Source organism: Crocodylus siamensis, chromosome 13, assembly GCF_052110815.1.
Source record: "Crocodylus siamensis isolate JL-2025a chromosome 13, ASM5211081v1, whole genome shotgun sequence".
Lineage (NCBI taxonomy): Eukaryota > Metazoa > Chordata > Crocodylia > Crocodylidae > Crocodylus > Crocodylus siamensis.
The window spans coordinates 25482548-25495203 of record NC_143407.1 but is presented as its reverse complement, the minus strand read 5'-3'; the positions used below and the strand labels follow the sequence as shown (position 1 = coordinate 25495203).

Sequence of the window (12656 nt, the reverse complement as noted above, 5' to 3'; positions counted from 1 at the left end):
CAAGACCATAAAGGATTTGAGGGCATTTTTCTCTTATCTAAATAAAATAATAATAAAGCATGCAAACTTTGCTGGAGCAAGGGGTAAGAACTATAGCTTTCAAGATCAGCAATTCTTCCCTCACCCCTACTCTTAATTTTTTTAATTGATTTTACTATAGCAAGCACAGTGTTAATAATGTTAATCCTGGTCAAAGTCAAAAGTCTGTCTGGGCCTAGGTGGTTGTTTAGGCTAACATGATTAAGTAAGGCACACCAGTTTCTATAGCCAACAGCTCACATGGGAGTGACCTGAGCGAATTGCACGTTAGGTAATGTCATCCTGCTTAACTAGACTCTTGTCTTGCAGGTTCAGTAGGAATATTATGTCTTTCATTTCCTTTCCCTGAAATGTCCATTGCCGTTCTGTGTTATGCAGTTCTTTTGTTTTACCCTGGAGATGGCTGGATTTCATGAAACAAGACCTTTGTGGAGGTTTTGGATGTTGGTCTGTCAAATGCTTTGGGATGGAAGTTTCTGCAGTGGCGATACTTAAAATTTGGGTTTAATTCAAAGCTCACTGGAGTCAATGCAAATGGCAGTGGTTCCCAAACGGTTGATGTATGAAGACAGAAAGGAAAGGGATGGTTCCCATGTTTGTTAATGGGAAGAAAAGACATTCGTGCAACCGTGAACAGGAGTGGAGGAGTCCTCAAAACAGCATTTCCATGAAGGGATGGTCCCATTTAAGAAAAGTGGAATCTTTTGCTTTGAAAAACCTCCGTGGGTTCTGCTAAACCTGGGTTATCCCCAGGATTGTCAGTGTTTTTTTGAGCGTGGAGGTATCATGTGCCTTAAAATCCATTCTTAAGACTCGCCTCTGCAGAGCTGGCTACAAGAAAGTCCAGATGACAATGGCAAGCAGAGCACGGTCATGCATGACATGAGCTATCATGACAGCAAATTAGGCTAGGATGGGTTTGTTCATCCTCTTCCTCCTTCCTCATCCAGCCTCTTAGTTTGCTTATCCTACATGCACGTGGAAGCTATATATTACACCCCACTGGGTATTAATAAGTTTGAATAGAGTCTCACATAAGCAGTTGCACTCCCTGGTTGGGGCCTGTAGACGCTGAAATAATATAGATAACAATACCAATATAGTTCATAGCATGTAATATTATCATTATACATATTCCAGCATAAAAACTTGGGGGAGGCCTAAATTTATATGTGGTCTAATAGGCGGCAGAAGGATTTAAGAGGGACACACGACAACAGTTTGAATTGGGCTAAAATAATACCTGTGTTCCTGCTCTAGAAAAATGAGCTGCTGACTGGGTATGTGTTTTTTGGATGCCTCTCAAAGAAAACCTCTTCCCTCTGGCTAACTTCCCTGTTTGTCTTTTGGGAAGCTCTGCTTGGGGAAGGATATTTTTTTTCCTTCAGCATGGAAGGGGAATAGGCAAGGTTGTGAATGTTGTTCTGATCGGTGGAAAAGCATTACCAAAAAGGAAGGTTTTGCAGTATTTCCTAGTGGTGATTCAGTCTCCGATTTCCTCTGGAAGCTCATTTGTAACCTTGGTTGAGAATACTTTGTCCGTAACTGTTTCCTTCTGGACTTTGTATTTAACAGAGTCCCAGCAGAACACAAGTGTCCTAGCAATTCATAGAGGCAGGGGTGGATATTGTTGGTAGCTGGGACCTAATCCATTCATTTCTTTAGAGATGAGGGCCAAGGCAGTGGAATCAGGCTGGGAGCACTCCATTTTGAGTATACAAATTATTTCCCTTCTTTTAATATATGCAGAAGCTCAACAATGAAAAAAAAATAAAAGAACAATGAAAAATAAATCCTTGGTATTTAATATTCGGTGACTTTCATCCCAAAGCACTTTGCAAACTGCCTATCTGAACTGATCTGTCTTCAGTTTCACCATTTGGCATGCAACTAATTTGAGAGCGCCGCTACAACCACCTTTGCGAAGCCCATTGGGATCAGATGATGACAGGCACCATATAAAAGCTAGATGGGATGATTATTTTTCACTGCAAGATGGTGGGCTGGGGTGGTGCAGGCACTAAGGCACATGGTTGATAGCCTAGAGGTCACAAATCCAAGGCGCTCATGACGTGGGCTGTCAGATTCCAACACATCTGTGAATTCGGCTAAACACCTTGTCACAAGGACAAGGAAAAAGAGAGCTGTCAGATGGGGAAGCCAATGTCAGTGGGAATCTTTCCATTCTGTGGGCTCTTTGGTGCAAGTCCTGTGCTGGGAAGTGTGCGAGGCAGATCCTGCTGTTGTATTAGCATAGGATCGCAATAAGGTCAGGGAGGGGCTCTCTGTGGCCACACTCACATGCCCACATTGGTGTGGCATAAGTACCGCTAGCTTGTATAGGGCAGTATGTGGGAAGGTAGTATCTGTTTCAGGAGCCCAGGCCTTCACCCTTGTTCTCTCTGGTGCTTAGCACCCATTGCCAGGAGGGTTCTCCTTGATTTCCATGTAACGCTGGGCACGACCTGGCACCAGGTCATGTGGCTTTATGTAGGTGAGTAGGTATATACAGTATGCATCTACTAATTTAACGGTGTGCACTACAGGGCCACTTTCCTATTGGTTTGTAGGATTGACTCTATGGTTAGAAAACCAGCATGGTTCAAATACAAACACAGCTTCCATGTCATTTGACGGTCAGCTGAGCACACCCTGTCGGCATGGGTGGCTATTCCGCATTAAAACAGGATTTCACCAATAAGCAAGGGGGAGGTTGGAAAATACCAGCATTATTTAACACATCCAAAGCTCTCCCCGCTGCCGGCTTCCTTGTCCAGCGGCCTTTTGCAGGAGTCTCTTAGGGTCTGCGCATACTTCATACAGGCAGGTGGCCCCCCGGGAACGCTTACATATGTAACTTTCTGTAGCATTGAGCTGTCTGAATATCAAGTCGTTTGAGGGGTGCGGAAAACTCCCTCTTCATTTTTAATTGTGCATTGGTGGGCTCTTAGAAAAAGCGCAGCAAAACCTAGCAGGGAGGATGCTTCCGCGACCGCCTCAGCATCAGCCTCCCCCCTCCTCTTCCACTGCCTTGAGAAGACTCCCCTGGGAGCTGTGAAAAACACTCAAGGGACCTATTTGCTTCTTGGCTCTATAAGCCCCCACAGCAGCTCAGGCTCTGAGCTCCCTCCCACCCAGCGGAACTACAGCTCCCAGCATGCACCGCCCGCCAGGCGCATGCTCAGTGAAGGTCAGTTTGAGTGGCAAGTTGTTTGTTACACTGTAACACCAGCTGCTTTCTGCACTCTGGAGCTTTTGCTGCCTCTGAGCTCCCTTAACTCCTTTTGCCTCTGATCCTCTGCTTTGCTCCCTTCTCCCCCCTTCTTCTTTTGCTTGAAATCTCTAACTTTTACCGTCGGTTTTTCTTTCCCATCCCCCCCCCCTTCCCTTCCCTTCACTGGAGTCTTAAAGGGGGAGAAGAAGAAGAATCCAACATCATAATAATACTGCCCCAACCACCCAGCTCCCCATTCAGAAAAATAAAAATAAAACCCCAACATAGATGAACTACAAATGAGAAAAAGGAAAAGATGGAGCTGCATATTTTAGAGCACAGGCTTAAAGTAGCCAGCATAGCCAAGGAGAGCATCCAGTTGTTTACCTATGGATTAATCAAACTTGCTTTCCTTTCCTCCAAGACAAGGTAAGTGCCAAATAAATAAGGGAAGCAAAATGCAAGATAAAAGAGGCTGCAAGTGAGATCAGATTCCCTTGGCTAATTCCGTTGCAGAAACCAGGATGGGAAGGGGGCGGGGGTGAGGAGTTGGGGGGGGTAGAGGTGGAAAACAACTTTGTTCCTCTCTGCATTTTTTCCCCCCTTCTTCAAGACATTTCAGGTGGGGATAGTTGGGGGGGGGGGGTTCTCTTTGTATTTCTCTTCTTTCTTTTTTTTATTAAAGAAAAAAGGAAAAAAAAACCAAACCTTAGCCTGCCCCCTTGTATAGCTGATGTATTCTTTAATCTGGACATCTCGCCTGGGAGCTGCTCCTTGCAAATGAATGGATGAATGAAAACAAGTGTGGGGAATGTGCAAGGGGGGGGGGGGAAAGAAGGAGAGAAAAAAAAAGCCTAGAAAGTATTGTTTTTTTCCTCTGTTGAAAAAATGAAATAAATAAAAAGGCGATCGGTCTGGACAACAAAGACAAGAGCAGCAGCAGGAGCAAGAGGAGGAGGAGGAGGGATTTTTTTTTTTCGCTTGCAGCAGTTATTAAAAGAGCAAATCACCCGGTTTGTTTTAAAGGGTGCTTTTTTCAGTGCTGGAAGCATTTGTGTGGGGGGTGGCAAGGAATCGACTTGCATACATTGCACTCTTGGGTTGTTTTTTGTGAAGGAGTGATATGGGTTTCATTAGGTTTCTTGGATTCCTGCAAAAAAAACAGGCAGTGGAAGGTAGTGTGTGTGTGTGTGTGTGTGTGTGAGAACAATTTAAAAAAATATTTTTGACCAGTTTATGAGATTTATGTATTCTGCCAAGGCCTGAGAAGAAAACAACTTGAATTGCAAACGTACACTATATCTAGGGGTTAGCATGTTGACTTTTGTTGGCTTATTCAGCTGGAGTGGGAGGTAAATAATATAACTCAAACTCTTGTTTTTCCAGCCTGATAATTAGTATTTCAGTTTCCTTCACTGAATCATCTTCAATCTCATTTTTCTTTAAAGACTGGGGACTTTTGCTGGTGGGAGGAAGGGGGGAGGGGGCGCGGAGAAAAATAAATAGAAAATAAATTTGTGCCATTTATTTTCTAAATTGTTTTATTCCTATCTCTAATTCAATCTTCCCTCTTCAGTAATGCTTAGGGATGAATGAATCTATTTGTGGTGTAATTTGATTGCAGTCCCTTATCTTCCAGCTTAAACTTCATGCATTGAAATTTCACTCTGATTTGTGGCTCATCCGGGTTGGTTCACCACTGGTATTGTTTGTAGCGTAATGTATATCAGTACCTTGTTTACCGCTGCCCCTGAATACTCAACAGGGTATTAAAGGCATTTTTCTTTAATGTACCATTCATTGCTAAATAAGTGACTGCTCTCACCTTTGTTTCCTGTAATTGCTAATCAGGGCGCTTCATTTTCTGTCACTTCGGACATCCGTATTAAAGTCGGCACCAAAGCCTTTAAATCTGGGGCTTTTCGTACACAGCTTGTTTTTCAAGTTCAAGGATGGTCCAGTTGTCTTCTAGCTTCATGTTACATTTCCCATCCACAATGCCAGATAATCGTGAACAGTCAGGGTCACAGCCCATGTCCTTTTGCATTCGTGTGTAGCACTTAGGGTTATGCTGCTGTGGCATTAAATTGCCTTCCACAGGGGATCAGTAGCCATAGTAAAGCGGCTAGTGGATTTCATGGAGCCTCTGGTAATTTTTTTTTCTTTTTCTGGGTCAGTACGCTGGCAGGGGAATAGCTTCTGTTTGGGTTTGTTAAATAATTTATTTGTTTTCCCCCTTTTGATGGTTGCCATTGTTGGAGGTGGCAGAGACCTCAGGACAGGAGTGTTTGCTGTTCTTGCACCGGCAAACACTGCTGAAGTAGTGGGTTCGGTACCCATGCTTTGCAAGGACTTAGCAAAACCAGGAGCCTGCTTTAAGGAGTTTCTGTGCTGACAAACCCAGTCTGCACAAAGGAAGCTTAGGCCCGACGGTGGGAGCGGGGAGCACAGCTGATTTTATAATACGTTATTCTGTTGTCTTGATCTTTTAAAAAATGAGTGATGGTAACTTGACCACAAAATCCGAGCGCTCTGGAGACTTCCTTTATCCCAAACTCCACCTTCAAGGGACAAGTATGAACATGAGCCAAATTAATCGAGCCTCCTTGGCCCATTAAGCTTTTCTGTTAGGACACTTCTGGTTACTTCTGCCCTCTCTTTATTTGCCCAGGGACACCTCCACTTTCACCAGGGCTGCCAAAGTAGTGTTAAACAGTCATGACTTTAGAAGCTGTCAGTCTGGGGTGGATTTGAACCAGTGACCTAGCACTGAAATCATTGCTATCCTAATTTAAATGGTTTGTGAAGCTTCAGATTCCCTGGACAGGCCCTGCCAAGTAAATACTTGCTGATGAGTGACCTGTGGGGAGTGTGGGAGTATGTCTTACATTGTGAAATTCTTCCATTGCTTAAGGAGAATTGCTGGACCAACCTTTGAATCCTGTATAGTTATTATTTGTTTGATCACCTTTTGGAGGCACAGGGTGGGAATACAAAATACTCCCTCTTTCCAGTTGGCCTTTTGCCACTTGCACAGCCTTTTGCCCAGCTCAAACGCCTTGACTCGGAGTTCTTCTCATGGCAATGGAAACTTTTTTTTTTTTCTTTTTCTTTTTAAGAAAAGCAGCAGCTCTGAAACTGGCTGGGAGTTCAAGGCAGTTAATGAAATGAAGAGAGCAAGGAGATCAGCAGCAAATGGGATAAACTGATGGAGGGTTTTACAATAAAATGCAAGCCACATTTTTAAAACGGGTGCTAATTTGGCAGTGACAGCTCCAAGTTACAGCGGGACAGCGAGGTAAAGGTTAGGTGGCAGCCAAGCTCCTCAGAAATGTACCGTGAGTAAGATGTATGGGCCAGATGTTCTGATGATATACATCTGTACGGGCTTATTGACTTCAGTGGAGCCACACCAGTTCACACCATCTGAGGATTTGGCACAATCATAGTATTGATCATGCCATTTTTAATGGCACAATCATAGTATGCACGTCAGACCTGAGACGAGCATATCTTGTTTTCCAGTTATAAGTTGATTCTATATTTTCAAGTTCGATTTGACAAGAAACCGCTTTTTTTCCAAATACGAGTCAATAGCTACAGGTAGAGTCCTCGAAGTGCTGTTACCCTTATAAAATCTTGCAAACCCAGGAAAGGACCGAAAGGGTTAAATGCCCTAAGAATGCTGAACTCAAAAGAGCATCCTCTGTACCAAAGATATTTTTGCCCAGGGCTGTCATCAAATTATCCTCAGTCAAAAATTTCACATCGATACATATCAGGATAAATATTTTTAGATGAATGGAAAGTGTTTACAGGATTAAACAAAGACAGACCCTGACTAAAAAGCCATTTTTGAGTTGTAGTTCTGGATTCCAGTTTCACGTGGCACCCAGAGCCAAGCCTGCATGCAAATGGCTTTAATTTTAGGCAACCAGAATTCAAACTGCCCTGATTTTCGGGGGATGTGGGGAAGGAGAAAGTGGATGTCTGTGTCTGTACCGTTGTCATGCATAGGTGTCTCTTCAGATTTGACCTCTGAAGATTGTTTAATTTGTATTTTTTGGAAGAATGAAACGCGTTGTCTTTTAGATACTTTAAATTCAATCTTGGACACTTTTGTTTTGGTGGTGGAAATTTTCAGGATGGCTGGTGTTTTCCAAAACGCGCACTCCACTGTTAAGTAAAAATAAATTCAAACCTATTTTCACTTCTTTTTTACACGTCTCCGCTTTGGCAGCATAGCCATAATGCATGGCTTCCTGTCAGCTCACCCTGTGGGCTATTTCCTGACTCACCTTGTGGGCTATTTCCTGCAGCTTCAGCGGTTACCTGTCCAGAGAGCTGGGGACCCAAGCCTTCCCTGTGCCCTGCTCCTTGCAATGAAGCCAGGGCTCTTAGGGCTTCTGAGCTTCTGTCCTGCTCGACTCCCTCGGCAGTGGAGTAGATCCCTAGGACCTGTGGGTTGGTAGCAACTGGGTCAACCAGCCTCTTGCAAGCTGAACCTGCTGCCAGCATGCTAGAGACGATGCCCCTACCTGGTTCCCTGGATGGCCAGCATGTGTGAGGTCACCTGCTTTGCTATCACCATGCTGGAGCAAATGACCCCGAGTGACACGCTTCTGGCTGTCCGTAAAGCGTGTTGTGCCAGGTCATGCTCTGCACATTAATACCACATTGTTCCACTTGTAGGATGACCCCACATGCAAGTCAGCCCATGACTTGTATGGGTTTTCTTGAGTGGGGGGGAACCAGGCTGACTTAAGAGTTGGAGCAGTCTTTCTGCTGTTATCCTACTGTTTGTTACTAGTGTATGATATGCTGCTTAAATTTCTCTTGTATGCTGCTTGGTGGGAGGAAACTTGTCGCTTGCTATTCTGTAAATTATGGAGTGTGCTCTTGGATGCTGGAAAAATAATGACCCCTGCTGAATCACCTGCTTTTGCTATTGCATCCTTTCCCTCCCTCTCTCTCTGTGCAGATTATCTTGTATAGTGCTGTATAGGTAACTGGTGTCTTAGATATCAGTGATGCACCAAACGTAATTACCTTTACAGTGCCATAAAAGGCGCAGCCACTGTTCTGCCAAACCTCACCAGGCCCTCCATTCTGCTTGGGTGATAAAGATTAAACTGCCACTTGCTACAAGGTGATGCACCACAAGTGACATGTTGGAATGGTTTTCACTGGAATAATATCTATTGATTGGTGGATATGTTGCTGTCATCTGTCACCTTCACTTTCGGCCTGCTACTTGAAAGGTTCTAAATTGCATCCTCCTTTTTACCATCTAGAAGTTAAAATCTAAGCGGAGGGTCAGGGGCAGGTCTCTGTTCTTTTGGCAGTGCCCAGGTTATACGTTAGCAATAAGGAGGGAGGAAGGAGCAATCTTGTCTTTTGAATGGCTTTGAAGATACAGTTGCAGAGGCAAGTTTAGATGGTTTAAATCCAACCAAAGGTGCTTAGCTCTACAAAGTCCTCTGAACAAAGATTCATTCAGTAGCCAGGCAATATACTTGGTTGAGTCCATCCTATCATCGTGCATGATGACCTAATCCAATTTTACAGCATTGTGTATGTGTGCATAATGTAAAATTACACTCTTGATTCTTCCTGGCTTCTGAACAATGCCTTGGTATACTCTCAACATACTGGGCAGTAGGTCAAGAAGTAAGCCCTTCCCTTCTGAGTTTCCAGATGCACAGTTAAAAAGGTGTGACATTGATGTTGATTTTTGAGGAAAGGTGAAGTAAGCCTGAGATGCTCTCCTAGCCAGCCATGACTCATCTGAGAGCGTAGCTTTTAGGGGAGTGTGACAGAGCCTCCCAATGAGAATGCAGGGGACAAAAGAAGAAAAACTTTGATTTTGAAGAACAAAGTAGTGATGATGAGATTAGTGGCTTGAAGACATATACAGCTTTCTAGAACTAGCAGCTTCATTAATATCAAACCGTACTGTTAAGGTTTGGTAAACAGTGCGCCAGAAGTGCTTTACCTGGCTCTAACGACATGACTTCCCAATCAGGATGCGGTTAAGAGATGAATTTGTGCAAGGTGTTTTATGCTTGAAAATGATTTCTGGTCTTGTATCTGGCAGTGCTGTTTTTAAAACACAATCCGAGATCTCCCTAGCAGTGTCCTGGTAATACTCTTTAACATTTACATAGCCCTTTTATACGAATGTTATACTCATGATGCCCTTCTGTGGGAGATAATTAGCAGAATCCTCATTGTCAAGACCAGGAAAGTCTGACACAGATGTTAAGGTGAGGCTTTTGCGGTCTCCTGCCAAGACCCTTGGGTCTAGCTTTCAAAGGTGTTGAACATGTGCACCTACGTAGTTTTCAAGTGGAATTGTGGTGCTCGGCTCCTCCGAAAATCCATCATTATGTACTTAAGATTGGGCATCAAACTGAGATCCTCTTTAATTTGCATTTTATTTTATCTTATTTTTTGATTCTGCAAACTTTGGCGTATTGCTGTTCAATCAATGCATGTCAGGAGTCGCAGCTCTTCCGTCCTGGGTTCTGAACGATTCATTATGCTGTCTTCCATATCAAGCGATGGCTTGGAGTCGGAGAGAAGGCTTCACGTTCCATATATTGGGAACGGCCCTCCAAGAAACCTGTGGTCCATTGCCAAGCCTGCTAAGAGCCCGTTGCATAACCTAGGAAAGTTGATGTCTTGGTTTGTTTCCCTTTTTCCAGAATGGAGACAACATGCAACTTCACCTTTGTCAAAGGGCAAGTTACCGCTGTTGGTCGGTTCCACAATCCTCTGGAAGGGGCCACATAAAAAGCATTTGAAAAGGATAAAAGATTTTGCTTGCTTCCAAAAGATGGTCCATTTTGTTTTCTCTTTAGCTATTGCTGGTATGATGCAGGTTTTCAAAAGCCTAAAGGGCCTTGATTTTGTTGAAAGTTACTCTGCAACATCAGAGCTGTACGGACCTCCCCCGGTCCCCTGCCTGTCCCAGTGGGATGTCAATGGTCATGTCCCTAGGTGGTTGAGTAGGGAGGGTACGGGGTGGATGAGCTGGTCCTTAAAGCCTGCTTGAGAAAAACGGTTCCCTTCTGCTCCTTCCGGGTTCTGCATTTTCCAAAGTACTGTTCCTGGATACCTGCCTAATCTGATTCAGATATTCAGACTCACAAATTTAGCAGCAGTTCAGTGTCCAGTAAACTGCAGGTAAGTTCAAGGAAACCTGAGGAAACCATGACTCCAAGTGGGAATACCTTCATTTCATGCTCATGAAGAGTTGCTTGCTAAAATTTCCGTGGGTGGGACAAGGTCTAATGCTTATAATACTTGAAACCTTGGAAATAACTGTTTTTCTCCCTGCTGATCAGGTCTTCTAGGCTAGATGCAGACATTTGAATATCCCGAGGCAGAATCGATTTAAGTTTTAGTGTTGTTTGACTAAACCATTTAGAGAAAAGTAGCAGACATAAACCACATTTGCCCTTTGATGGAAATGGGGGGACGGGGCAAATCTCAGACTGAGTTCCAGCACTTTTTAATCAGTCAATGCATGCCAAACTTCTGCTCTGTTTCGGGTATAGGAAGGGTTTGAATTACACTTTGACTATTGGGGAGTCTGCAAAAAAAAAAAAAAAAAGTAAACTGGTTCATTGATTAACAAGTTTACCTCAGCGAAGGAGAAATCCGATCGGAGATCCCCAAGGTTATGAATTTCAAAACTTACAGGGAGATTCTCGTCTCTTATGGTGGGGCTTAGACCCCCCCCTCAAGCTCCCCTTTAATTTGCATCCTGGGTATAGACCTGTTTCCAATTACTTACACTGGTAAAAGTGTAATATCTGTACCTGGCCTTACAATTTATAACAAACATTGATTCTCATCCTTCTCCCTCTTAAATTTTTTTGTGACACGTGCGCCAGGTGGGCTCACTCTCGTTTTACTTCCTTTGTTACTATTACTGTTGCTTACAGTCTTGTCCTGTGGTTGCTTTAGACCAGAGTTTCTCAACCTGTGGGTCACAGCCCAAAATTTGGTTGTAAGAATATATGGAAAGGTCATGAAGAAACTTCAAAAATGGATTCTCCTTTCAAGGAGAAAGATGTTGGAAACTGTGGCTTTTCCTTTGCAGGCTGGCAAAGGGACTGCTTCCCCACCCCCTTTCCTCCCTCACACCCAGCTCCTGCATACGCTGGGGGTGAGCGGCACTGCATTGGGTGGCCATTGATGTTTACAAATGGGTCGTGGTACAAAAGTTGGGAATCACTGGTTTAGACCTCGTTAGGTTATGCTAAGCCAGAAATTGTCAGAAGCTCTTAGAAGCTGCATGGGAACGCGAGTACCAGGCAAATCCCTAACTTGATGCCACGGAGCATGGTGTTCCTGGAGAGAGGCCGCGATGCACAGATTAGGTAAAACCGAGTTTCTGATGCTATCTTGCCGTTGGTCATAACAAGGGCTGTTAATCTTGCATTTCTTCCTGTTTGAATTCAAGCAACTACGTCCTGACTATCGAGATTACAACTGGATCTGGGTTTTTTTTGGTTGGTTTGTTTTTTGTTGGCTTGGGATTTTTTGGTGCCTTGTTTCTGTGCACTGGCAAACTGCTGCCTCGCTCCACTGCATTTTACTGATGTAGCATGCAAAATTAGTAGTGTCAGTAAAATACTTGGGGAAGTTAGTTTGGGCAGTTTTTTACTACTTACCTCCTGGAAATAGTCTTAGATTCCCTGTTTGTTCAAGGCTTCAGATGAAAGGCAGTATGCACACCAAAAATGTTAATACCCCTCTGGCTTCTAGACCAGTGATTCTCAACCTTTTTTGACTCGAGACATTCCTCAGTTAACCTGAGGCACCTCTGGTTAGACTCAAGGCCCCCCCTTGAAAATGCCAGCTCTTAGTTTTCACTTATTTTTTTAACTGCAGAAACATCATAAAGCAATTTTTCTGTTGCAAAGAGCTCAAAGATCACAATGGACCAGAATGTTTTTGACACCGACTCCAATTTAAAGTCTCTGGGTTTATCTTGTGAATCATGTTTGCAAATCGAACTTGTTAGCGTTGTGTGGCAGCCCTGAAAAGAGCTCAGTGCCGTGGCACCCTGGTTGAGATTCGCTCTTCTTCTTATGGTAGGGTGTGCTACTCCTTTTTTAGTAAAACTACAGTGCTGCAGATGTTACATAATCTGCGCCTGGTATGGTTTTATTACTCCTGCTTAATGATATTGTGACTGAGTTGTTTATTAACACGGTAGTTAGAATCCACATAATAATTCCCCTAACATTATATGGAAAGAGCCCAGTCTGAGGCCTAGAACTATTTGGCCATGCCCCATTTTTGCTTTCTTAAAATGTAAATCAAAAAAGAACTACAGTTATCTTCCGGGTGCGTTAATTAATGTATGTACTGCATAACTTCTTAATCA

The 12656-nt window shown here is 43.6% G+C and overlaps 1 protein-coding gene across 1 annotated transcript in view; it reads left to right on the top strand.

The window, feature by feature from the left end:
• Nucleotides 1-3245: 3245 nt before the first annotated feature.
• The window catches only part of CASTOR2 (cytosolic arginine sensor for mTORC1 subunit 2), a 166749-nt gene continuing 157338 nt past the window's right edge, over nucleotides 3246-12656 (top strand). Inside the window, exon 1 of the mRNA XM_090025168.1 lies at nucleotides 3246-3682. Within this exon, the coding sequence (XP_089881294.1) occupies nucleotides 3570-3682 (113 nt within the window). The 5' untranslated portion in view covers nucleotides 3246-3569. The remainder of the gene's footprint in view (nucleotides 3683-12656) is intronic.